The sequence below is a fragment of the Eleginops maclovinus genome, chromosome 1, assembly GCF_036324505.1.
Source record: "Eleginops maclovinus isolate JMC-PN-2008 ecotype Puerto Natales chromosome 1, JC_Emac_rtc_rv5, whole genome shotgun sequence".
In the NCBI taxonomy this organism is placed as follows: Eukaryota; Metazoa; Chordata; class Actinopteri; order Perciformes; family Eleginopidae; genus Eleginops; species Eleginops maclovinus.
The window spans coordinates 8,144,251-8,170,046 of NC_086349.1; the positions used below are offsets into that span (position 1 = coordinate 8,144,251).

A 25,796-nucleotide genomic window follows, 5' to 3' on the forward strand; every position below is an offset into this window, starting at 1 on the left:
TGTCGGCCCCCATACGATGACTCCCAAGACTTACCCAGATTAAAGAAACAGAGAAAATAATTAAATGTTATTCTTTTTCTTTATTTTCACAGCACACTGACCCACTGAACATTTTAAACATTTCTCAAAGTACAAAACCGACATTCGTTGTGCAAAACTGTGAGAAAAATTAAAATGTGTAATTTAAACATGGTAGTGAAAATCTGTGTTAAGTGATTTATCACCAGTGCAAACTAATCTGGTCAAGTGACTGTATTTACAAAAAGAAAAGAGAAATGCATAACTACAATTAAAATATATCTAAAATGAACAAAAAAAATACAACTTTTTTTTGCGATTACAGCACTTAGTGTAAACATCAATTCAAAAATTGACAGAGTACAGTTTACACTTGGTCATGCTTTACAAAACATATATTTTTTAGGCTCTATCACATCACAGTAACAATATAAGACTTGGCTTCATGCAGTGGCTAGTGCCATAACTGTCAAAGTGTTATGCAGCTTTGAGAAACAACATTATTTTGGAGCATCTGTTTGGTATGTCCGCCCTGGCTAGGTTCCTATGTAATCTATGTGAATTTAAATTGAGGTTGTGACTGAAAAAAAATTAAAAGAGAAGGAGTTCAGGCTGACAGGAGGTATATTCCATCCATGTCAAACAAGTAAAGAACTTCCTCTGTCACAGTACTTTGGCAGATAAAAACACATTGTAAACATTAAAAAAAAGAGCATAATAAATACAAAGATAAAATCAAGACTAAAATGTACAATGTCCTTTCATCCTGATTCTGTTGGCAATGTGATTTTGAGGGTTCACCGGAAGGGTGTCGGATCATGTCCCACTCTGATTTTGTTGGTTTAGCTTCCAATCAGAGGCGTGGTCTCTCCGGTACCGACGTCCTCTTTGGCTTTGCGGTAAATCAGGAACTGGAAAGAGATCTGAGCCACAGTATTAAGGAAATAAAAGGAATCCTGGAAAAGATTGTGTTAAGTGACACACACAATGAAGAAAAATACAACACACTATTTGACCAAGTGAATAAATACTTAGCATAACGCTAATCCTCTACATACGAATCCACCTGACCAGTGCCTAAAGGAGACTTTTCAGTGCTGGCTGTGAAAATGTCGGACACCACTGTATTCGGTCAGTTTCTAAAGGGGAAACTCGGTATGCCCGCAGACTTTGACACCAGTTGGCTTTTAGTTTTAAAGCTGTCTGTTTGGCTGGTTCTTTTTTATTTGCTACAAACATACAGATATGTGTAAAAAACTGAAATCAATATAGCCTTGGTCTCAAAGGGTGGACAGAAATATGCAAAAATATGCTGCCCCTACGTACCAAAGTCCATGACATTATCAGAGCTGATAACTATGGGATAGTTAAAGTTCATTTAAATATATATATATATATATATATATATATATATATATATATATGCAGCTTTTTGCTTTTTCTTGTTTCTTTGCTGGGGCTGATTTCACCCTGTGTGCTTGGACCTTTGAGACTACATTGTGTTTCCACAGACACGTCATGAGACCTGACTCTTATGATGAAGTGTCCTCTCTACCAGCTGAGCACTGCCTAAAATGTAGCATGTACTTGAGATTAAGGAGAGCCTGGAGGCCCTTTATCTTGAAAGGATACAAGGATGTCTAAGGAGAGGGTGCCGAGGCTGCCGATGAGCCAGGGCAGGTGATGGATCATGTAGCTTTTCTCGCCCTGGCCCTCATCAGGGTTCTTCAGCAGGACACTCAGGCCGTATGTGGTGTTTCCCAGGATGACCAGCGCGAACAGGAAGTATGACACTCCCTCTGTTGATTTCCTCTTGAACTGTGGGAATAAATGAGAGGATGAGAGAAAGTGAGAAAAAAAAACATGTTGGGGAAATTTATTTATTTTTACACCGAAACCACACACTTTCCTACAGATCAGTGAAATTCAAATTTGCTTCAATTTGTTCCTCTTGTTCAGAATAAAACACATTTTAAAACAACTTGCAAGGCCTTTGAATGTTAATTATTATTACATGTTCTATTTGGCAGCTAATAATCTAATGTATCTTTAACCAAACCTCTCATTCATACATGTAAATCCTTTACTCAAGGCACATTTTGTTCCCACCTACAAAACCTTATTAAAAGTTTATCATTTAGAACTTATTCTATTTGTTTTACCAATATATGTGTAAATTAAAAAATAAATGCAGTTATACAATTTAAAACTACAATTTGAATGTCTGCAACATACAGTGATGCTAAAAAATAAAATATGGATGCTCATCAAATCATTTATTAGAATTAGTAGTACCAGTTAATGTCTATGCGCAGTAGTATTCAGCCAGTATTATTTGTCATACTCACATTAGTGTACATCTGGGGGATTCTGGAACAGAGGTAGAGCACTGAGGACACTGAGCCGATGGAGAAACCAATGATCTCTTTAGGGGTGAAAGCCTGCAGCGACAGAGAGGCAGACACAACAACGTCACACCAGAGCACAACCAGTTGACTTCCCTCAGGTCACTTGTCAAACAACTCATTATGACTCACCTTGATAGCACTGAGGTCAGAGGTTGAGAGCAAGGCGCGACTTCTGAACTCTGAAGGAATAACTTCCTGTTGGGCACCTAACCCGGGGAGGTGGACGAGGCTGGAGGTGAAGCCCAGGACGCAGGCTACACCCACCACACGCAGAACCACCCTACCTGGGGAAGAGACAACATATGGGTTCAGCATCAATACTTGGAAAGACTTCTTAGCACATTCCTCCAGACAGTTATGCCAAAGGTCGCCAGTAAGCGAACAAACGCCACAGCCACATGAGGCATGTGATGACATCATGATGGGGTATAGCCATTATCCTCTTCCTCTGTCTGGACTTTTAATGGATAGATGTTCATCGAAGCTGATAAGAGAAGCTTTTCACAGAAACAGGAGATAATACTTATCTTAGAAATAGACCTAAGAAGTAACTAAATCAGGATGATGGCTACAGTTACAACTGGAGATAAAATACATGTCCGGGGTTAGTCATTCTATATGTTAACAAAGGCCTTGGTGTAGGTCACCAAATGAGGCATTAGGATGCAAAAAAGGCTCTGACACTCACACAACGCAATGAGAAACATATTGTGTTGTGTATTTGGAAAACGGAGTATTTAAAACAAAAAAACACGTACCTTGCCGCATTCTGTTCTTCGTCATGTAGTATACGTACAATGCCAGCATCATCAAGTCAGCTATGACATAATAACCAGCTGTATATGTCTGGAAGATAGAGAGAAAGACATGGTACAGGTCATGAAAAATGACCAACATCACATTGTAATGGAATTACAATGTTCATGGAACTGAAAAGTGTTGGTTGACAGAAAAATTCTCAATAAGAACTTTGAATAATAAATACATAATCGAAGTCACTGATCAAGGCGCAAACCATAAGAAACTGGTAATATCTCTTAAAATGTGACTACATCTTTGATTTTTGGGGAAAATTTGATATATTCAATATATAAAAATAACATTAATTATATTCAATATATAATAGACTTTTCTTACATTGAATAAACAGATTTTAAAGTGTACTCAGTTTGGGATTTCTGCCAATTTCATTTTTTTCTAAAATACAACAAATGACTTTTTTTACATTTAAAAAATAAGGGATTTTTTTGCTTGTTTATTAAACACATTCAGCAATGAGCTCAACCCAGAAAGCCCAAATAAAAAACATTATGTGCAATATTATATGATGGGTGGTGGGTTAACCAAGCTAACCATAACAAAAAAAAATTGTGCAGCCATGATTCCGGGTAAACTGTCATACCACGCATCATGTTTCCCTTAACTACAAGTCACCTGAAGTGGAAGTTGGTCTGCCAAGAAGGAGCCCACCAGGTTACAGCTGTCCCCTCCCAGCCACAGCAGCAGAAACCAAATAGAGAGGGCGCTGTCCATATTCCCCGTTTTACACGAGCTGTAGTACTGTCTGCAATCAGGAACAACACACAGAATTATACATGATGTTTATAAAACAAGAACTTCCTCTTAGAGGCACAGACACCAACACTTACGGAAGAGAAGACACCATGAAGCAGAGGATGGACAGCAGGCCGAGGTAGATGCTTGCCATGTCCCTCCCATCCTGGGCACATTCCCCGAGACCTTCCCAGACCCACTGTGACCCATTGGGGCAGATGGAACTGAAGTTTCCTGTAGTGCTTACTCCAAAGACACCCCGTGAAAGGACTCCGTCTCTCATCATATTGAGCTGGAGAGAAAATACTTTTGTCAATAAGCCGTTGATAAAACGAAAGTCACATTCTGATTCTACATGTCCAGTCTATATAACACACTGCTTCCAAGAACGAATAAAAGGAAAGAGCGATACAAAAAAACCCCTCCAATTATGCAAACATATGGCACTGATGTGGAGTTTTCGCAGCTTTGTAACACACTCACTCAAATCAGACATATACATACCCTGAAGAGCAACACATATGTACCACAAACCTCGACATAAAACCAGTTAATGTGTTCGTAATGTGGTCGAATGTTAAACAAGACATTTAAACTGGTTTATATTCACATTGTGCCGTTGTGTTGGTTACATTTGGTTTAAAACAGTAAAGGTGTTTTTTGGGCTACATTAATACAATGGGCAACACAACAAAAGAAACCTGTTTTACACAAAATGCACTCAACAGAAACCAAAAAAGAAATTAATCTTTTTGTTTAGCCACTTAGCTGGCTAACTAACTTCAATACGCAGACATCTGTTTCTTTGTTGTAGCTTTTACGGTAAAAAAAAAAAAAATCTACAAAACACAACACTGGAAAGGAACAGAGCAAATAAATAACATGTTTTCCTTGCCTGTGTGGCCGCTTGCATGCCGATAAAGTCCATAGAAGAACACAAACCTCTCCGAGACTGAACAAACAACACGGAAGCTGCAATAGGTAATAAACGACTCAGGACTGAGTACGCGAGGTGATTGGTCGTGAGGAGGATACGTCACGGCATTATCACGTGACTAGTGGCTCGTGAGCTCCAAAACAAACCAGTGTGCCTTCAAATTAAAAGTTTTAAATTGGATCAGGCTTCCAGGAAAGGTTCGTCCATTTAATAAGAATTGTATCCATATGTTAAAAAATGTGCGGTAGACATCATTACGCAATGTGAATTCAAGAAGCATAAAAGAAGATTATTAGTGCAACAATGACAACCAAACTAATTCCTTTTGCGTCTGGTTATTCTGATAGTTATCTATTGTACACCATGATCATCATATATTTTACAGAACAAAACGACTGCAATTATTTATGCATCTGTTGATTATTAATTTACTTATATGTTGGTATTTTTACATTTTGATGAATAAATGTTTCCAATAACATTCCTTTGTTTGAGACGTATAATTATTCCAGCTGTAAAACATTTGTTAATACTGTGGAACATGTTAATGGCTTGCTCTCGAGGTAATGTTACTTCATTTGTAAAACTGGGACAATTTAAAGATGCCAAAGTAAGGTCACCGCCGCGCTCAAATTTGTTCACATACTCTCCTCACATATCAACAAGTCTTGTTAAATTGGATTATATGGCTCCACGTGGTAATTCAGTCATTAGTCCGGAGCCGACACTAGTCCAGAGGTATTCTTTCATTCTTTAAGTAGTTTTACATTTTAGTATGCGCCCGTGAAGAAAATCACTTGTAAGACAGCAAGTCAGTGGTGGGTAATATCTGCGTTGAATCAAATGGGCTTGTATGCAAATGTTCCAACTAAGTGAATTTAAAAGATTGTTAAGTGTTCTTTAATGTCCTTTAACAGTTGCAGTTATTCTCTTTTGTTACGCATATGGGTAATTGTCATCATCACAATACAACAGGGGTTGCCTTTTAATCATATTGACATGTCCTTTATCTTATTTTCAAGATAACAATTGTCAGGAGAAAACATCCTACCTGGAAGAAACGATTCAATCCAAAGTCAGACTTTGAATGAAAAAGGAAAGAAGAGCTATTTCCGAAATGTCAAGTGAAGCAAAAAGCGTCAGCTGACTATCTCACTTAAAGACTGCCGACTCAGCACCTCACCAAGCTGATGTCAGCGCCTGCAGCTTTATTTTCAGATTTGTTAAAAGTCAAGTCCACTTTGGTCACGTGCTTCTCGTAAAACGGGCCAAAGTGCTCGAAACCAGGGGTAGAAGAACCAGTTTTGGAATACACTCAGACACAAGTCAAATTCCTGCAATCAAAATGTTATTCAAGTAAAAGTACAAAAGTATTATCAACAAAATATACTTAAAGTGTAAAAATACTTATTATGCAGAATAATACATGATATGTTTTTTAAAATATAATTATTGATGCATTTATGTGTTTATCAAAGCTGGCAGGGTAGCTTGTAGATTTACTCCAGGTGTAACTAATGCCTTATTTAAGTGTTGATTACATTTCACATCATTAATCCAAATCTGTGAAGTAACTTAACTTCAAAATGAATGTAGTGGAGTAAAAGTACAAAGTAGCATAACTCTGAAATACTCAAGTAAAGTACAAGTATTTTACAATTTTACTTAAGTACTCTATTGAGAAAATGTACTTAGATACTTCCCATCTCTGCTGAAAACATTATAAAAAGGAGAATGAAATTAGCAATGCAGAAGCTGAGCCTGAAATATTTTTAATGGCATCACTGCAGAATATAGAGCCTTAAATCATTGCTGAGTTGAACGACCTTCAACAGCATATGAAACTCAAACCTACGATAAACCACTTTCAATAGTAATTCAAACTTCAATGTGCACTACTTGCTGCTGGTTTTTAAAGCATTGAATGGTTTAGGCCCAAAATACATTTGTGATCTGAACCATCCAGAACTCTCAGGTCTTCTGGGACGGGTCAGCTTTCTGTCAACAGACTTAGAACTAAACAAGGAGAAGCAGCGTTCAGTTATTATGCTCCAAATATCTGGAGCAAACTACCAGAACCCTGCAGGTCCGCTGCAACTCTTATTACTTTTAAATCCAGGCTGAAAACATTTCTTTTTGCCGCTGCTTTTAATTGAACTGTTCTGATCTAACATTGCACTGTGACTTTTATTCTGCATTATAACTTTTATTCATGTATATTATACCTGTTGTGTTTATATTATTACCTTTGCTTTTAAATGACTGTTTTTAAATGCCATTTTATGATGTGTTTCTGCTGCACTATTTCTAAATGCTCATCTTTCATTTTTGTAAAGCACTTTGAATTGCCTTGTGTTAAAAGGTGCTATATAAATAAACTTGCCTTGCCTTACTTGGAAGTCCCTTTCAGCCAGTAAAGATGAAAACTTTGCCTTGTCATGATTATAATGAAAAACAGGATTTATTTTTTCATCACACTGGCAAAAAACGGAATCCAAATATATGTCTCTTTGAGACATTTGATTTCTCTTTCAATGGATTTCTACACTTTAAATCAGCAGTTTAAAGAAGTTTTAGCACATTTTAAATGTTAAAATGCATCTGTGAAAAGGGCTATTTAAATAAAGCAGCCTTTTGCACATATAACTATTAAAATATATTACTCACTTGGCTGTTCACATTGAGCCCTGTGGATTCATTTAAGTAAACGCAAATCTCTTAGACATTTGAATTCGCATTTTGAAGATTTTTCCTCGTTTTTTTTATGTTTAAATGCATGTCTGAAATATGCTTTTCAAATAAAGCAGCCTTTTGCTCATATTACCATTACAATCTGTATTTTTACTGACTGGGCTGTTCAGTCTTCCTTTAAAGATTTGGAGACGTTCAATTTACAAGCACCAATTTGATCATTTCCTCCACCTACATTTATGTTTCGAATTGGGGCAGACATTTGGAAAGCATGACAAATTAAATAAAAAGGACCTCCAGTGGTTTTGAATTTCACCTCTTGCAGTTAAGTATAATCAATAACCTCTTTACACTAGGCCACACCTATCAGTGATACAGTCAGGTCAAACCACCCTATCAACCTAAAGACTTTTCAGCCTGGTGTTAGGTCGCTCTCTACTGTATTGTGTTTCCATGGTGGCAGACATTTAAAACAAATTATATCAAAAATATTAAAATGGCCAGGGAATTTCTCGTGTCAATGTTTTTCTTATTAAGATTCCAAACTCAAACCTACTTCACACCACACATTTTCTATGATATATTTCAAGAACAGGTTTTATTGATGATGCACCCAAACATCTATACTGTAGGAACACCTTCAGCGGGCTAGATTCTCTTATTTACATTTTGCTTCAACAAAGTTATACAAATACTTGGTAGGTTTCATGTCAAAGTATAGATATAATACATTAAGAACTGAGGACAGGGGATTCAAATGTTTTATAAAGCACTTTCCACAACAAATCTACACATGAGATGGGTGGTTAAAAAAAAGGAGCATTCATTAATTGATCTACTGCAAAACAAGTCCTACGTTAAAGTCTGTACAAGCGAGTTCTTGGGTGTCCAGGAATATAAGGAGGTAATGCAGCTCTTCTGTGGTTCTGTCCTCCAGATTTGTGATAAAGGCAGATAATGACAGTTCATTCTTTCGAAGGCAAGGATGAGATAAACCAAGCAGTTTGTACAGCGGATCTCCTCCTTTATTGACGGCTGCCTCAAACAAACAAGAAGTGAGACATGAGGAAGACAGTTTTTTTTTACTTCTCTGGTTTATTTTGAGGGCGTGTCTCACTTTATGTGGAACACTTTCTCATCTGTTTTTAACCGTTTGCGTCTTGGCTGTATGAAGCCGTCGTCAGAGTCCTCTGTGTCCTCCTTCTCCTCTTTGTCCTCTCTTTCCGGACATTCTGTTTGTGCTGTTTCGGGGAAGCTCTGCTCAGGGAAGGACTCCTGCAACTTCTCCTCAAAGTACAGGCTCACTGCCTTGCCGGATATCGCCATCTCGGATCCCGCCTGTCGGAGGAAGAAGAGAAGGAGGAGGGAGAAGAAGAGGGTGATAGAGGCAGAAGGGTAGTGAGAAAACAATAGAAAAGGAAAAATGGAGAAAGGAGGAAGAGCAGAATGAGGAGACAAATTAGATGTGGTTAAGACTTCTGATGGTTGGTTTGCCCCAGCTCAACGTTGCTGTACAGAGCAGAGATATCCTGCCGCCTCATCCCACTGTGGCTCCATGAAGCATTCCCAAAAGGTGGAAGAAAAGTGTCACGATACCAGCAAGGCTGCTTTCAGATACTTGCATACAATTGTAGGGTAAATGAGGCAAGCAGATGGGCAAAGATAAAGCATCTGCATTTTAAAAGGTTTGTGAAAATGAGGGGATTTATACCAGATAGAACATTGTGAACACTAAAACATTACGATTTGATTACGTTTGTTTGGTCAGCTAAATTATCTGAAAATACCGAACTGGGCAGCGCAGGTCCTCAAAATAAAACCTGACTCAGCATCAGGAAGTGAGCAGTTCACACACATGACCTTGTTCTTGATTTAAGAAAACCTAAACATTAAGTCTAAACTAATGATATGTTTGCACGTTCACATCAATGAATCAAACACTATAATGGGCCATGCAAGCCATAATTCAGTTTGGGTTTCTCACATGCACTTGCCTTTACTCACATGTACCGTTTTAACATTTTCACTTTCAAACTCATGCATTTTCACTTCTACATTTTCATTCCATGTTTTGCTTTCACATTAGAGAGTAATTTAACTCCCAATGAAAATCTTACATTTGCTGACCTCTAGTGTTTTAAAGTTTCCCCTTGCAGCAGTGAAGTATAATCAAAAACTGCTTCACACAGACCACACCTACCAGTCATACAGTCAGAGAAAACTACTCTTTCAACTTCTTTTCAGCCTGGTGTTAGGTCAATCTCCTACTATATTAAAACATGTGAAATCAAAATGACATGCGTTTAATAATAGAAACAGAATGGTAGTATTGAAGGTTAAATAAGTATGGTTCACCGAGCACCTGATAAAATACAAAACATATTTTCATTACAATATGTGTTGCATAGCAGAAGGATATGTATACATAGTGCCACCTTAACACTGTGGGCCAGGAAAATGAAATGATCAGACACGGACCCCCTAAACCAAACCCCATCAACCAAAGATCCTGGATATAAAGCTCCGGAAAAAAGTCCAGTGTCTGTTGAATTCCAATCTTTTAACTCAAAGACATACCTATAAATAGTAAATCCAGAGAAACTGATAATGCTGCAGTGGTCTCTTAATTTTTCATCACCTCCAGCAATGTCCTTACCGCCTCTCACTATGATATATAACATAAATGTAATGAAATTTCAGCCTTCAGATGAAGGGCTTCAAACATTTCTTGGAGCTTCAGTGGGAGGAGACAGGACATCTGTTCTGTTTTCGAAACCTGCTTACCTGCGTATTAATCTGTTTCTCCTCATCATAAACCTGGATTATTCGAGACATCTAAAAAGGGGCAATAACATTACAACACACACAGTGAAGCAGCAAGGGGGGAAAAAAAGATTTCACAGCAAAGCAGGTTAGAAAACAACAGATCAGAAATCTGTTTACGGCCTACTCGCGCCTAAGCGGCGTGCGTCACCGGGTTATTACAGGAAGTAAAGTCTTCACTCCTATGTTCATTTAATCACATAGGCTACAGGAAACAGAGCACGTGTGATCCGTTTACTTCTCTCTAGTTATATTATCTACTTTTGTCAGAATCTCTACAACAGTACTTTTTTTTTAACTTTAGGAGACATTTCCTGTTTTGCCAAATTCAGTTTAGTCTTTAATTGATTGATTTATTTAAAGTTCTATATGTGTTTAGTATGTGTGAAAAAAGGTTTTAACAACTCGTACATAAATTAATTAATTGTAGATGACGAAGCTGCAGCTGACTTAAAAGAGTTTTTTCCTAAAGAATGGATTTTCATCACTAAGGTGTTGCTTTAAGTATTGCTGTTCTTCAAAGCTTTCCCTGATGACCTTTGATTAACTGAGTCATTCAGTATAAATTGATTTTAAGGAAAGTTATCTTGAAAGGAACCACTTTTTAGATTTATACTTTAGAGGTACTTGTTCATTTTAACCTTTTATTATGTTCATACCTAGAATTATTACATTTTTGTTGTGTATATATCCATTTTTAATGGCCAACCAACAGCGTCTAATGGACCACAAAAAAAAAAAACATAGTTCCTTATGTAGGAATATCTGAAGAAATGTTCTATTAAACTCATTACGCGCTAACAAATGTTTTACAGCCTTCAGCCTTTTTTATGGTGCTTTATGTGATATGACGTACAAATGACTTAATATTTACTAAAAAAGTGATAGAATAACACTTGATGTCTTCCTCCATATTAATAAGTCATGCAAATCAATATAACACAAGACCTTCTTAATGTGAGAACCCTTCATGCTATTCATTTTCATTACAATCGTAGTTCTATTTTCACATTTTGTGAGGTTTTGTTTAGGAAGAGATTCTTTAGGGCAGACTATGTTTGGACATTGTTTTTTTTCTTTATAAACAAGAAGCTCTCTCATCTGGTTGGAAGGTGTAATGCATGGTAATACACATGTTCTATAGTCTATTCCTCTAGGGGAGCACGACTGTGTTTCTATTACACACAGAGGGTAGATCATCAGAACATATGCAATGCGGCCAATACCCATCCCAAACAATCAACCAAACAAATACATCCAGCTCCCATCAGGTGACAGCGATCCATTACACACCACCCTCGTGATTTAGCAATGGGATGCAGGCGGTGTTACAGGGTTTCACACAGCGGTCTGCAGCCAGGGTGAACACAGCACTGACTCCATCATCCAGCAGCCAGTCTTAGTAGTAGCAAAACTGTACACACTATAGCACCCTTTCCCACTTCCTCCTCCAAGGTCAGCTTGTGCCTCACATTAGGTTAGCTTAGACTGAGCTGGTATATGATTTATTTTACTAATAGGTAAAAATGTTCATCTATTCATTTCATTGCACTCTAATGTTTTTGCAATTGCAAGGCCAAGTCTTATAGGCTAGTATCTAAAGATTCACTCTATGCTATTAAATTAATCTTCAACTCATATCAGTCTACCCATCGTCCGAATACACACCCACACACACACACGCGCAGATGCCATTCCCCAAAGCAGGCTCAGGACTCATGCTGCTCACCTCGTTGTAATTGGCGCAGTTTGTGAAGACTAGGCGCATGTCGGACACAAACTCCTGGACGGACTGGTAGTGCTGGGAGCTCCGGAGCTGCAGCCTCTTCTTCACCCTCTTGAGATCCATGGGCGTCTTTATAATCTTGTAGTAGTTGGGCACCTGGTTGAACAACATGGGACAACATCTCTTACTATTTCACAGGAGGGGGGATGATGAAAATTTGAGTTGAACATGGGAGGCGGAGGACAATGTGTCTTGCAGTTTGGCAGAAACGACAGAAATCTGAATCTTTTCTAACTAAATGTATACATCTATGTATGTAATATGGTATAAAAATAATTATAATAATAATATCTTAATTTATGCTACTAGGCTCAAAAGCACCAGAGGCCTGTACCGAGAAGCAGGATTTGGGGTTACCGAGGTAACTTCAGGGTTAACTCTGGGTTTTCGGTCCTAGGACGCTGGTTCACTTCTTACGGGGGTAGATCTCCATGGTAACTTATGCTGAACACCTAACCCGCTCCAGAGCAGGTTATGTTCCAGATAAGAGATCAACTCAGCGAAAGCCTCGCCTGCTGAGCAATCAGAGCTCTGTGTGGGGAGTTTAAAGCTATGAGTCATGCAGGAACAACAGACATGAAAATGAATAGAATCACTGCCCATCTTCAGAGCAATTAGACTATTATTACATTCGCGGCAACCAAGTTTACTTAAAGATCTGCCACAACAGTAGTAACCGGAGCAAAGTAACTCAGAGCATTGCGTACAGTCCGCATCGCATTTATTATTCAAATCAAGTCATCAATCACATCATATATTTCCTGATCTGTGTCAGCTCCTCGAGCCGTATTAGGCTGTGCAACAATTACAGTGCCGCATACTGTATGCAAAACAACCCATTAAGTTGACGAAACACTTTTTACCAGCTGTTCTTCCTGCACCTCCAGCCGCACCTATGTTGGTTTTATTCTGGATCAAGTGTTTAATTAATGTAGGTTTAAAGTTTAACTTGTTATTTGTCTAACATGATAGTTGACTTTGCATTCATGACGTATGACGCTCCGCTGTCAGTAAGCTTCTCCGGGTTTGTGATTGGCCAAATGTTGCTAACCCCGCCCATTTCACGTGAACGCACTCATAGCCGGACAGAGAAACCCTGGGTTGACTTACCGAGAAGATAACCAGCGTCGTAGGACCGAATCGCGAGATCGCGTTTGTTAGGTTTAGTTAAGCCAGACAACTCAAACATATCCAGGGTATGTTGAACTGGCTTCGTGGTACAGGCCTCGGGAGTTTCGCCATCGACTGGGTGTGTGTATTTGCTCGGGGGGATACTTACAGAGCTAGGAACAGGTTCCCTGAAGCCCACGCTGAGCTCATGGCAGAAGATGTGCAGCAGGAGGCGTTCACATTTCTGCAGACGGAGGAAGAGAGGGTTTTAGCTGCCAAGTGATAATCATGCAGAGCTTTTTGAAGTTGTGTTGGATGTACTGACCCTTTGATCCTCAGGACTCAGCCCCTGTGCCTCTTGGCCTTTCTTGCTCTCGTCACAGTACTCTATCTCGGGGGTGGTTAGACTTCGGCAGAACGTGCAGAGAAAATCACCCCTAAAAACACGGCAAAAAAAGGGGACATTATGTTAATAAAAACAATGTCAATTAACAGCTGCTAAAGAAATATTTTGAGAAGATCAAACTAGGACGTTTTGTTTTCTGACAGATAGTAAAGGCCCGTTATTACAAATCAAGTATCAATTTTGTCGATTTCTGAAACATGTTCAGCTTTTTAGGGGTGTACCAATACATTGAGTTGATATCAATGTAACCGATTGATAGATGGGCACATGGTTTCATCTCACATCGATTGCAGCCCCCATGAATTGAATCAAAATCAAATAAGCAAAAATGTCATATCATCATATATTGTCCAGAAAAGAAATGTGTTCTAATCAATTCTTTTTTTATTTTATTTTTGTATGTCCTTACACCATGTCCTTGGGTCCCTTGAAGGGTGCTATGAAAATGTAATCTATTATTATTTTCAATATTATTCATGAAAATGTTACACCACCTAAAAAAAGTAGTCTTGTTCTAATGACTCACGTTGGGAAGATTTTTATGGTGGGTACGTGGCACTTCATGTGGAACACTTTGGGGCAGCGGTCGCAGCACAGCAGGTCACCCCCGTTGTTGCAAACAGCACACCAGTCCTCATTGGGGTCGTCCCCCTTCTCCGAGTTTCCATTAGTGAGCGAAGCGCCGGCCGTTCTGCTGCCGTTCCCAGAGTATAGTGAGGTAGCAGAGGTCATTGTGGGAGTGGAAGAGGTGGCGGCCCCGGAGCCACTGTGTCCAGAACAAGGTGTCTCAGATTGAGGTTCTGTTTTGACGCGCTCCCCTAAAGCCCTGAGAGCATCTTGGCCGGAAGATACGACTCCCAATGTAGGATGGGTGCTGCTCTCCGGATTGCTCATCTGTGGGTAAAACACTTTTTTTTAATTTGAGGAAGAATAAAAGATCCTTTTCTCAGATTTATCATTTCAGTATATTTTTTTCCATTTACTCCATTCTGACCTCATATTTGACATTTTCCTCAATATCTTACCAATTTTCTTTTTACGTATATATTTAATAATAAGCACAAATGTCAAAGGAAAAGATTAATGGTTCTGACAGAATTCATCATGCCATGTGTGACAGAGTGTGATGTAGCTGAAAATGAAATCACAGCAAAAAGTTCCATACCATACAAAAGCAATATTTATTTTGATAAATGCGGTTAGGAGCCATTGCTTCTGGCCCATATAGTCATTGTTACCAGTAAGGCATAAACAGCTCCAGAAAAGATTAAGGGACCACTCCAAATGGTTCTTAAATCTTTATCTCTACATGTATGGCCATTCCAGTGTCTGTTGAATTTCAACACAGAGAAATGCTGTCAGTAGTTTATAGAATACAATAAAATAGTAAAAAATAATTTAATTCATAGACATACCTATAAAAAGTAAAATCATAGAAACTGATAATGCTGCAGTGTTCTCTCAATTTTTTTCCAGAGCTGTATATGTTTTAGCATATATTGAATAAGACATTTGTCCACTTTGGCTGGGATCATAAAATACCAGTAACAATATCTTGTTGAAAGGATGAAGAGGAGTGTTCATACCATGCAATCACTCCTCCCGCCATCTTTGCCCCACTCTGTCTTCAGAGAGGAAGTTGGACAGCTGTTGCTTTCTTCTGTTCCAGGCTCCTGCTTCACCCTCACCTGCTCCACTTGAGCGCCACCTCCTGGCCCCGTCTTTCCAGCCGAATTACAGCTTAAAACAGACAAAAACAAAGCGTGCGGAAAGGATTAACACAGGGTTTCCCGCAGCACTTTACAGCTTAGGCGGCCACCTAAGCAACGCACGCCTGCCACCTTAACTCTTACTCTGTCCGGTTTTCTCTCACTCCGAACCGTGACCAACTCCAGCCTCCCTTCTCTGCAAAACGCATTTTAAAAAAAATAATTGCGGGCTTCTTCATGCGACAGGCAGGCCTACCTCACCCTGTGTGCCTTCTCCCCCCACCGCCCCCCAAACTAATTTACTAAGTAACTGCTTATTTATGACTGTACTTGTTAAGTTAATGGAGACTACATACAGTGACACCAGAATACGTGTAAATAGGGCTGTCAAAAGTATGTAAAGGAAGACCAGACTAAAATGACACTATAAAATTAGTTTGGTGATAAGGCAACTAAAATGTCTTTCTTAAGTTTAAGGAAAAGACTGCAGTAATTGTTCAATAAAATGCAGATTCTTTTTATGTGAGACAAGAGTGTTCACACTTCAACATCCACCTTCTTTCATTGCCCCGGCCACTGGTTTTAAAGCTTCTGGTTTAAGCTGCAACACAGATGTAGTCATGTGGCATGACCGTTTTGTCCTACTGTTAGAATTGTTGTCTGTATCAGTTGTTGCTAAATATTTGCTCACTGCGATCGTGTCACCCTGAACCAGATGTGTTCTTAGCAGTGTAGCTCTCTGCTGGAATGTAAAGTTAGGTTCAGTCTTTTGTTAATTTATGGAATCAATGAAACGTTATCTGTGGACATGGCAAAACAGCATGTTAAAGAGGGGGTTTTTCTCCTAAAATACGTCTTTATATCTGCTTACCTGCCCCTGCTGCCTGTGCTGGACGTGCTAGAAGGTCTTGCTGGTGTGTGTGCATTCGACAACCCTGAAGGCAGAAATGGGGAAAGAGACATGTAAATTATTACATATAACAACAAGGGTCCTTTTCTAGAAATTAAATTGAAATGGCTTATACATTCAATACTTTTTGTAGGATTTCCTGGATACTTGATTTTCAATTATGGCATTGTAAATTTTTTTGTTTAGAGCACACATTATTATGAATAACAGACCTGTGCTATTGACCCATTCTGCCCTCACAAAACTGCAAGGAAGACTATTTGTTCATGATGAAGTAATAAAATCATATTTTAAATCAGTAGTTTGGGCCAAATTATTGATTTAGTGAGTAAGTAGCTGTGATGTAATGTCATGGGATAATGTTCAGCAAATAGTTTGTTACCTCAAAATTAAGCTTGCTAATAGAGACCAGTTCTCTGTACATTATCCATTACTCATCATACAGCAGTCAGCTTTCAATATTTTACGGTCAACTCCTAGCACTGAATCCCTTAGGTCTGTTATCATGAATGTGAATAGGACAACTTGAGAAAGTCGGGAACATTTAAAAAAAAAAAAAGAAGAGAGCTGTTTTCTCTGTAACGTGTGAATGGGAGTCAATCACACTGAACGCGTCTGTACCTGAGGATCCAGGAGAGTGTGTGGACAGGCCAGGCGAGGGGTTCATGTCCACTGAGCCGAGGAGTTGCTCCCTGTTGACTGTAATGAAGCGAGTCAGGATGTTTCCAAGGTTGCTCGACCCTGCATCCTCCAGCTGCAAAAGCATCAAGGAAATATGTGTTTAACGGATACTTTGAAGCAGGGAAAATAACACCTGCTTATTTTGGCCCGCACCAATCCTGTCTACACATCAGCCTATTGTGCTTTTACATACCTTTCATCATGAACCACACATCTTGTACATTTTTAGAAATTAACATTTGCTTATCTGTTCTACAGATTGTTTTTTCTCTATATTACATATACTTTATTTCTTTAAAGAGGTCCTATTGTGCTTTTGGGGGTTTTCCCATCCCTGTAAACTGTTATATAGGTTTTTGTCATAAACTGTATAAATAATGGACGTAGTATCCGTGATGTCACCCATAGGTTTGTGAAGAGCCGTAATGAAGCTCAAAGTGGGCGACTCCCACCGTCGACATCTTCTCAGTCTACCTCCCGCCCGCTCCCGGCTAATCCAAATATGGACATAGGGTTGGAGCTGAAGTAGGCGTGGCTACTGAAACACGCCCATCTAGCTTGAAGCTACCAAGCTAGCGAAGGCTTCCAAGCTAGGCTACATGCTACCGTATGAAACTCGCGGCGCTATCCCAATAAAAGTCAACAGCACAACCTGCGGTCTCGTTGCTCTCGGTTACCGGTCGTCTTACTCAAGGTAAGTTAACCTGAAACTATACAACAAAACTTGACGACGAAGATCTATCTGTTATTGACATTAGACTGCACTAGTTTAAAAGTGCTTGTTTCAAATATACACCACTATATTTCGACCAGAAATGTGGCCAGTGTTACCGTGAATCAGCGTAACGTTAACGTTTAGTTTGAAACAGAATTTCAATTTTCACATGATTCAGTTCACGAGTCGTTTCTATGGAACACTCGATTACAACGTTACTTTTAATACGTTTAATAAGCTAAGTTACATGTAGTGTTGCACGGTATACCGGTACTAACGAAGTATCGCGGTACTGAGGCATTTAAAACGGTACGGGATTTGGAAAGTACCGGTACATGGCGGGAAACTCATCAGTAACGATATATATATATATATATATATATATATATATATATATATTCTCTCTCTCTCTCTCTCTCTCTCTCTCTCTCTCTCTCTCTCTCTCTCTCTCTCTCTCTCTCTCTCTCTCTCTCTCTCTCTCTCTCTCTCTCTCTCTCTCTCTCTCTCTCTCTCTCTCTCTCTCTCTCTCTCTCTCTCTCTCTCTCTCTCTCTCTCTCTCTCTCTCATAGTAATAATAACAAAAACAAAAAAACGCATTAGGTGCAAGTTGTGACAGTGTTTTCTGACATAGGCATATCGTCTGCATAATAGTCTTAATGCCGTCACTATCTTTCGATCTGAAGCGACGTTTCGGCAATCTTGTTGAAAAGTATCGAAATACATGTTAGTATCGGTACCGGTACCAAAATATAGGGAACGTGACAACACTAGTTACATGTGATGGTAAATGTGTTATTGATACTGGCTTCCATAGTCAGTTATTATTGCTGCTTTAGGGAATTATACTAAACAAGACACATTATCAGTGCAGAGGCTGTTAGCGTAGCTAGCAGAGCAGACAACTAGCGGCTAGCGCCCACTGATGGCGCTAACCTCTCAATTACAGCAACCACGCCCTTAATTATGCATAACTTTAAGCCTTAATATAATTAAAACGGGAGAGTTATATAGAAATTCACCCTCCTCACTGTTGTCATGAATAGGGAAACTAGCTATAGAGACCAAAAGCAATTTTTGTACCACGCTGTAAACATGTTTATTTCTGCTTTAAAAATTGGCATTTTAACATGGGGTCTATGTAAATTGCTTTGTTTTGGAGCCAGGCCACGCGGCCATTCGATGAACTGCAGTTTTTGGCACTTCCGTATGTGTTTCACTGCTCAGCACCGAGGTTGCCCCTTGGTTTTTGTGCATGTAAATGGACGGCAAAGGCTAAAATCCCTGTGTTCCCTCAAGAGAGAGTTACTCTCCCACACACTCATTTAACATTAAAGCATGTAAACATGTCACAGTAGAGGCACAAAATACAAATATGAACCTGAAAATTAGCATAATATATCCTTGTTAAATATTGTCCTTATTTTTATTCACTCTTTTTGATCTCAATTGTTCAGTTGTTTACCCTACTGATAATAATAGGAACGTTTCAATAAACACATTAATATTTGATATATTTTCCTAGTTGAGCGAGGTGTCAAATATTAAACTCAAATGAATTTACCTGACTAAAAACATTTAGAAGTGGCAGATGAATAAAAAGAAAATGTTACGGATTCTTCCCAAACAACAAATACATGGTTTGAATGTTTGCACCTGTATGGGCGGGATCTCGGGTAGGCAAGGCAGGTTCTCAGGATTGGTAACGGAGGGAATGAGTTCGATGGGCCCTATGATGGGGCTGGCGGGGCCACGGTGAGCATGGGCACCCGCCATACTGGCACTGGTGGGACTCGTGGGGTTAGCGTTATGGAGGGAAGCCACCGGGAAAGGGCCCGCATGCCCTGGGTTGGAATGCTGCAGAGAAAAACAGAGAAGGAAGGATAGAGGACAATTAGAAGAAGATAGAAAAAAGAAAGAGACAGAAATAGAAAAAAGATGGGACGACAAAAACAATGGCACAGGTCATTCAATGAGTTTATGAAACCAAACATGTTGCTGTGAAAACAACATGGTTGCATGATCATGCATTTGGATGACACATGCTGCACAAGACACACAGACGACAAAGTAGAAAAAAAAGGTGCCAAACCCCTGATTGTAGTAAGAAACGAAACCTTTGGTGGCTCATCTCAGATTCTATAGACATCTGGACACAAAGAAGAAGGGGCTGGGTGTATCCTGGAGATTTCACTTACCTAGTCTGACATGAAGTAGTAAATATAGATTTCACACTGTACACATTCTCTGGCTTAATCTGTATACATTTGTGAGGCCGTGTGAAGCAGGACTGGTACAGAACACGGTACATTTGCACCCTTCTTAGAAAATGCATGTTGAACTACTTAAATTAAAAACCAGCTTGCTTTTAATTAGAATAAAGGCAAAATTCTCTCAGACTTGTTTTGAGGAATCTGTGTTTTGTGACCATTAACAAATGTTGGTAGCAGATATAACTTCCAATAGCACTTTTCAACAGCAGGAACTACACCAAATTGGTTGCTATTTTTTGGGGTTAACAGTTTTTGTCTTTGATTAAAATGCTTTGGGGGATGACTTCCTTGAGCTAAATTATATGTTGCAGGTTCTTTGAGGGATGGCCAGCAGTATATTGGTTTGACACACTGGACCCCATTGTCGGCCGCAAACTGGCTTGTGCCTTCCCCACTCCTGAGGGAAATATCTGGCTCTGCAGCAGCCTAATGCTCCACTCTCTACCAGCTAGTTGCTAACTGTGTCTGTCTGCTGTTGTGGTGCTGAGCAGGTAGTGTACAGGAAGTTTCTACCTCTAAACAGGTGTCTCTTGCAGTCAAAAATGATGCGTTGGTGGTGAACTAAAAGGGTAGTAAAGCCTAAAGCGCTGCAGATTTGGGTGATAACTCTCTGCAGGTTTAGACCCCAGTAAGTCTCACACTGCCATTTGATATACTGGTATTCTAATGTTATTTTTTATAGCCACTAAGTTCCTGTAGGGGAAAAGGACTCTCTGAAAAGGAGGACACTATAAGGCTGCGTAGATCTCTGGCCTAGGTGGAGATATCTGCTAAGGTGAAGGCAGTGTGAGCCAAAAAGACATAAATAGTATGGTTAAGGCTCTCCCGTCAATGCATCAGTTGGTATGCGTCTGGCTGGATAAAAAAATACTGCAAATGAAGCTCCACATTTCATTTGATGTGGTCAATTTAGGTTTTCACTTGGTAATAATATAGCCATAGAGTTTAATTATCATATAGATTTTGTATTAAATGGTATCTTTGAACGTAATTGTTGAGAAAGCTGAAAATACTAGTAGTACTTCCTGCCTTCTATTTAAGCATATTCATTTAATCATTTACCAAATAGTCAGCACTTGAATCTGCTTTTAGTATTGGCTGACTGTACTTTCAAAATTGATATAAATCTTTACTAATAAAGTTATTTAAGAATAGTTTAAAGACCCAGATAACAGCAACAACAGCAATTAATGTGCTTTATCACTTTAACAGAATATAAACAAACCTCTGTGGAAGAAGTCCCTAAAATAAGTATTTCTTAATTGTGAAAATACAAATGTATTTGCATATATAAGTAGGACATGTTTACTGTAAAATAAACCTAGTGGTTGTACTAACCATTTACTGGCCTCATGTTGACCTTATTCTACACAAACTCAAATAGTAAAACACACAACCACAACCATTTCGACAGACTAAGAGCATAAGAGCTAAAGGAAACCTGCTTTCAAAGTCTGTTAGTGTTCTCAGAAAAATGTGCACAAACTACACACTGCAAGCACGGTGTATTTCTTTCTTCCGCATGCTGTTTGAGACCATTGTGTATACATTGTGCTTAAAAAACAACAACATTGAAATTGTAAATCCAAACAGTCAAAGTATGCTGCAAAATATCAATAATTATACCATTTTTACATTTGCATACAAAGAAACCAGAGTGTGTGTTCACAGACCTGTCTCTGTAGCTGAGGCTGCATCATGGCGGGATACTGCTGTCCGTTGAGCCTGGGCTGAGCCGTAGGCATCCGGGCCTGTGGGGGACCCTGGAGACGCATGTGGTGGGAGGAAGGGTACATGGGGGGACCTGGCCCCCCGTTCATACCCCCAGGCCCTCTTGGTAGCTGCTGCATACTGATGAGCCTCGGAGGCTGTTGAAAAATCATAAATAAACATAGACTGTGTGAAAATCGGACGATTGGATAAAGAAAAACGCTGCAATTCATGCAAACAGCGAGCCATCTTCAGGGTCATGGAAATATAGGAACATACACATCATTAATAGTAACCTGCATTCCCATAACAAGCAGCAAAATGGCTCTGCGCAGAGGTTGCCGTTATGTTCGTATGGAGGGAGCCGGCAGACTAGGCGGAAGCAGTCTTAAGAGTCCTTAATTTGTTCCTTGTGAGGGCCATTTAGTCTTTTATTGTGATTAAAATGATAAATAAAAGACAGAAAAAGAGGTAATTGATTTATTCGATGTATCATTCCAGTGCAAAATGAAAGTCTTTACTTCCTGTTCCCCGCTTGAGATAATTTCTCAAACATAGCCAATACAAAACGTTGAGCAAAAAAGTCATTTTTTTAGTAAGAAAATGATTGACATGTGATGATGCCGTGACAAGTAGGGACTGTCCCCTGCACAAGGCTTCCTCCAAACAGCAATAAGTTAAAGCAGAAGACTAATGTCCCAATAATCATTTCACAACAGCCACTTGATGCCTGGTGAGTTTCATTTAGTGACAACACATCCCATGCACATATGCAATGGTCCTTTGCAGCAGTCTCTTATCTTGAAAAGCACTTAGGCTTTAGCAAACCTCAGATAAGAACGTTAAGTTCCTGCTTACACATGCATTACCACCAAACATCTGACACATCAAAGGAAAGGTTATGAACTCTTGACCTTTCATTCTCCACCCAGTTCAAATTATTATTATTTTGAATCTGAATTGAGTTAAATCATCTGTGTGAAACTGAACACTGTTACTGTGTTTAGCTTGGCGTAATAAAAATCAGGGAAAGATACAAACATCATCTCCCTTCATGAAGTATAAAAAGAGAACTTTAAAGGTAAGGGGGAACTTTAAAGAGAAATAATTCAGAAAAACCGAGGGAACCTTTAAGGAAACGGAACTTCAGACAAAAGGTGGAACCCTCATAGAAAAGAGAACTTCATAAAAACCGAGGGAACTTTATAAAAAACAGTACTTCCTCTAACTGAAAACAACTCCAGACACCAGGAACCCTAATAAACAGAGAACTTCCAAAAGGGGGGAGGGTGCTTACATAGAAAAGGAACTTCAGACTCAAGAGAGGCCCCTATAAAAAAGATGACTTCAAAAAAAAGGGAGGCCCCTATAAAAAAGATAACGTCTAACGAAAGTGAGGCCCCTATAAAAAAGATAACGTCTAACGAAAGTGAGGCCCCTATAAAAAAGATAACGTCTAACGAAAGTGAGGCCCCTATAAAAAAGATAACGTCTAACGAAAGTGAGGCCCCTATAAAAAAGATAACGTCTAACGAAAGTGAGGCCCCTATAAAAAAAGATGACTTCAAAAAAAAGTGAGGCCCCTATAAAAAAGATAACGTCTAACGAAAGTGAGGCCCCTATAAAAAAGATAACGTCTAACGAAAGTGAGGCCCCTATAAAAAAGATAACGTCTAACAAAAGGGAGGCCCCTATAAAAAAAGATAACGTCTAACGAAAGGGAGGCCCCTATAAAAAAGATAACGTCTAACGAAAGTGAGGCCCCTATAAAAAAGATAACGTCTAACGAAAGTGAGGCCCCTATAAAAAAGATAACGTCTAACGAAAGTGAGGCCCCTATAAAAAAGATAACGTCTAACGAAAGGGAGGCCCCTATAAAAAAAGATAACATCTAACGAAAGGGAGGCCCCTATAAAAAAGATAACGTCTAACGAAAGTGAGGCCCCTATAAAAAAGATAACGTCTAACGAAAGTGAGGCCCCTATAAAAAAGATGACTTCAAAAAAAAGCGAGGCCCCTATAAAAAAGATAACGTCTAACGAAAGTGAGGCCCCTATAAAAAAGATAAAGTCTAACGAAAGTGAGGCCCCTATAAAAAAAGATAACGTCTAACGAAAGGGAGGCCCCTATAAAAAAAGATAACGTCTAACGAAAGGGAGGCCCCTATAAAAAAGATAACGTCTAACGAAAGTGAGGCCCCTATAAAAAAGATAACGTCTAACGAAAGTGAGGCCCCTATAAAAAAGATAACGTCTAACGAAAGTGAGGCCCCTATAAAAAAGATAACGTCTAACGAAAGGGAGGCCCCTATAAAAAAGATAACGTCTAACGAAAGTGAGGCCCCTATAAAAAAGATAACGTCTAACGAAAGTGAGGCCCCTATAAAAAAAAGATAACGTCTAACGAAAGGGAGGCCCCTATAAAAAAAGATAACGTCTAACGAAAGTGAGGCCCCTATAAAAAAGATGACTTCAAAAAAAAGCCAGGCCCCTATAAAAAAGATAACGTCTAAAGAAAGTGAGGCCCCTATAAAAAAGATAACGTCTAACGAAAGTGAGGCCCCTATAAAAAAGATGACTTCAAAAAAAAGTGAGGCCCCTATAAAAAAGATAACGTCTAACGAAAGTGAGGCCCCTATAAAAAAGATAACGTCTAACGAAAGTGAGGCCCCTATAAAAAAGATAACGTCTAACAAAAGGGAGGCCCCTATAAAAAAAGATAACGTCTAACGAAAGTGAGGCCCCTATAAAAAAAGATAACGTCTAACGAAAGGGAGGCCCCTATAAAAAAGATAACGTCTAACGAAAGTGAGGCCCCTATAAAAAAGATAACGTCTAACGAAAGTGAGGCCCCTATAAAAAAGATAACGTCTAACGAAAGTGAGGCCCCTATAAAAAAGATAACGTCTAACGAAAGTGAGGCCCCTATAAAAAAGATAACGTCTAACGAAAGTGAGGCCCCTATAAAAAAAGATAACGTCTAACGAAAGTGAGGCCCCTATAAAAAAGATGACTTCAAAAAAAAGCGAGGCCCCTATAAAAAAGATAACGTCTAACGAAAGTGAGGCCCCTATAAAAAAGATAAAGTCTAACGAAAGTGAGGCCCCTATAAAAAAAGATAACGTCTAACGAAAGTGAGGCCCCTATAAAAAAGATAACGTCTAACGAAAGTGAGGCCCCTATAAAAAAGATAACGTCTAACGAAAGGGAGGCCCCTATAAAAAAAGATAACGTCTAACGAAAGGGAGGCCCCTATAAAAAAGATGACTTCAAAAAAAAGCGAGGCCCCTATAAAAAAGATAAAGTCTAACGAAAGTGAGGCCCCTATAAAAAAAGATAACGTCTAACGAAAGTGAGGCCCCTATAAAAAAGATAACGTCTAACGAAAGTGAGGCCCCTATAAAAAAGATAACGTCTAACGAAAGTGAGGCCCCTATAAAAAAGATAACGTCTAACGAAAGTGAGGCCCCTATAAAAAAGATAAAGTCTAACGAAAGTGAGGCCCCTATAAAAAAGATAACGTCTAACGAAAGGGAGGCCCCTATAAAAAAAGATAACGTCTAACGAAAGGGAGGCCCCTATAAAAAAGATAACGTCTAACGAAAGTGAGGCCCCTATAAAAAAGATAACGTCTAACGAAAGTGAGGCCCCTATAAAAAAGATAACGTCTAACGAAAGGGAGGCCCCTATAAAAAAAGATAACGTCTAACGAAAGGGAGGCCCCTATAAAAAAGATAACGTCTAACGAAAGTGAGGCCCCTATAAAAAAGATAACGTCTAACGAAAGGGAGGCCCCTATAAAAAAAGATAACGTCTAACGAAAGGGAGGCCCCTATAAAAAAGATAACGTCTAACGAAAGGGAGGCCCCTATAAAAAAAGATAACGTCTAACGAAAGGGAGGCCCCTATAAAAAAGATAACGTCTAATGAAAGGGAGGCCCCTATTAAGAAAAATAACGTCTAACGAAAGGGAGGCCCCTATTAAGAAAAATAACGTCTAACGAAAGGGAGGCCCCTATTAAGAAAAATAACGTCTAACGAAAGGGAGGCCCCTATAAAAACGTGATGT

At 39.1% G+C, this 25,796-nt stretch overlaps 2 protein-coding genes across 6 annotated transcripts in view; both read right to left on the reverse strand.

The window, feature by feature from the left end:
- Positions 1-60: 60 nt before the first annotated feature.
- Positions 61-6,095, reverse strand: slc66a1 (solute carrier family 66 member 1). Of its 2 annotated transcripts, none has more exons than XM_063895819.1 (8): positions 5,969-6,095; positions 4,076-4,272; positions 3,861-3,990; positions 3,185-3,272; positions 2,556-2,710; positions 2,367-2,459; positions 1,651-1,836; positions 61-941 (listed from the first exon to the last, which is right to left on the reverse strand). In XM_063895819.1, exons 2-8 carry the CDS (start codon positions 4,264-4,266, stop codon positions 861-863), a joined length of 924 nt encoding a protein of 307 aa, XP_063751889.1. In that variant the 5' UTR covers positions 4,267-4,272; positions 5,969-6,095; the 3' UTR covers positions 61-860. The 2 variants fall into 2 exon arrangements, with proteins under 2 accessions (XP_063751889.1, XP_063751880.1); XM_063895810.1 differs by lacking the exon at positions 5,969-6,095 and adding an exon at positions 4,876-4,991.
- A 2,092-nt stretch (positions 6,096-8,187) lies between these two features.
- The window catches only part of trim33 (tripartite motif containing 33), a 32,016-nt gene continuing 14,407 nt past the window's right edge, over positions 8,188-25,796 (reverse strand). Inside the window, exons 10-21 of one of the 4 annotated variants that reach the window (XM_063885417.1) lie at positions 21,692-21,886; positions 19,838-19,894; positions 19,402-19,602; positions 16,974-17,106; positions 16,314-16,377; positions 15,320-15,473; positions 14,260-14,627; positions 13,653-13,764; positions 13,497-13,571; positions 12,161-12,313; positions 10,393-10,443; positions 8,188-8,946 (exon numbers count right to left, since the gene is read on the reverse strand). In XM_063885417.1, coding sequence (XP_063741487.1) covers positions 8,722-8,946; positions 10,393-10,443; positions 12,161-12,313; positions 13,497-13,571; positions 13,653-13,764; positions 14,260-14,627; positions 15,320-15,473; positions 16,314-16,377; positions 16,974-17,106; positions 19,402-19,602; positions 19,838-19,894; positions 21,692-21,886 — 1,788 coding nt within the window. In that variant the 3' untranslated portion in view covers positions 8,188-8,721. The remainder of the gene's footprint in view (positions 8,947-10,392; positions 10,444-12,160; positions 12,314-13,496; positions 13,572-13,652; positions 13,765-14,259; positions 14,628-15,319; positions 15,474-16,313; positions 16,378-16,973; positions 17,107-19,401; positions 19,603-19,837; positions 19,895-21,691; positions 21,887-25,796) is intronic. The other 3 variants (XM_063885435.1, XM_063885427.1, XM_063885443.1) reach the window with 3 other exon arrangements.

What these genes read in the sequence shown, in the direction of transcription:
- slc66a1 (XM_063895810.1), bottom strand. Translation starts at nt 4,908, where the DNA reads ATGGACTTTATCGGCATGCAAGCGGCCACACAG. An exon ending in TCCCCCAGATGTACACTAAT is followed by an intron (nt 1,837 to 2,366) that starts GTGAGTATGACA and finishes TTATTCCCACAG; the next exon opens with TTCAAGAGGAAATCAACAGA. An exon ending in CCCTCTCCTTAGACATCCTT is followed by an intron (nt 942 to 1,650) that starts GTATCCTTTCAA and finishes ACTGTGGCTCAG; the next exon opens with ATCTCTTTCCAGTTCCTGAT.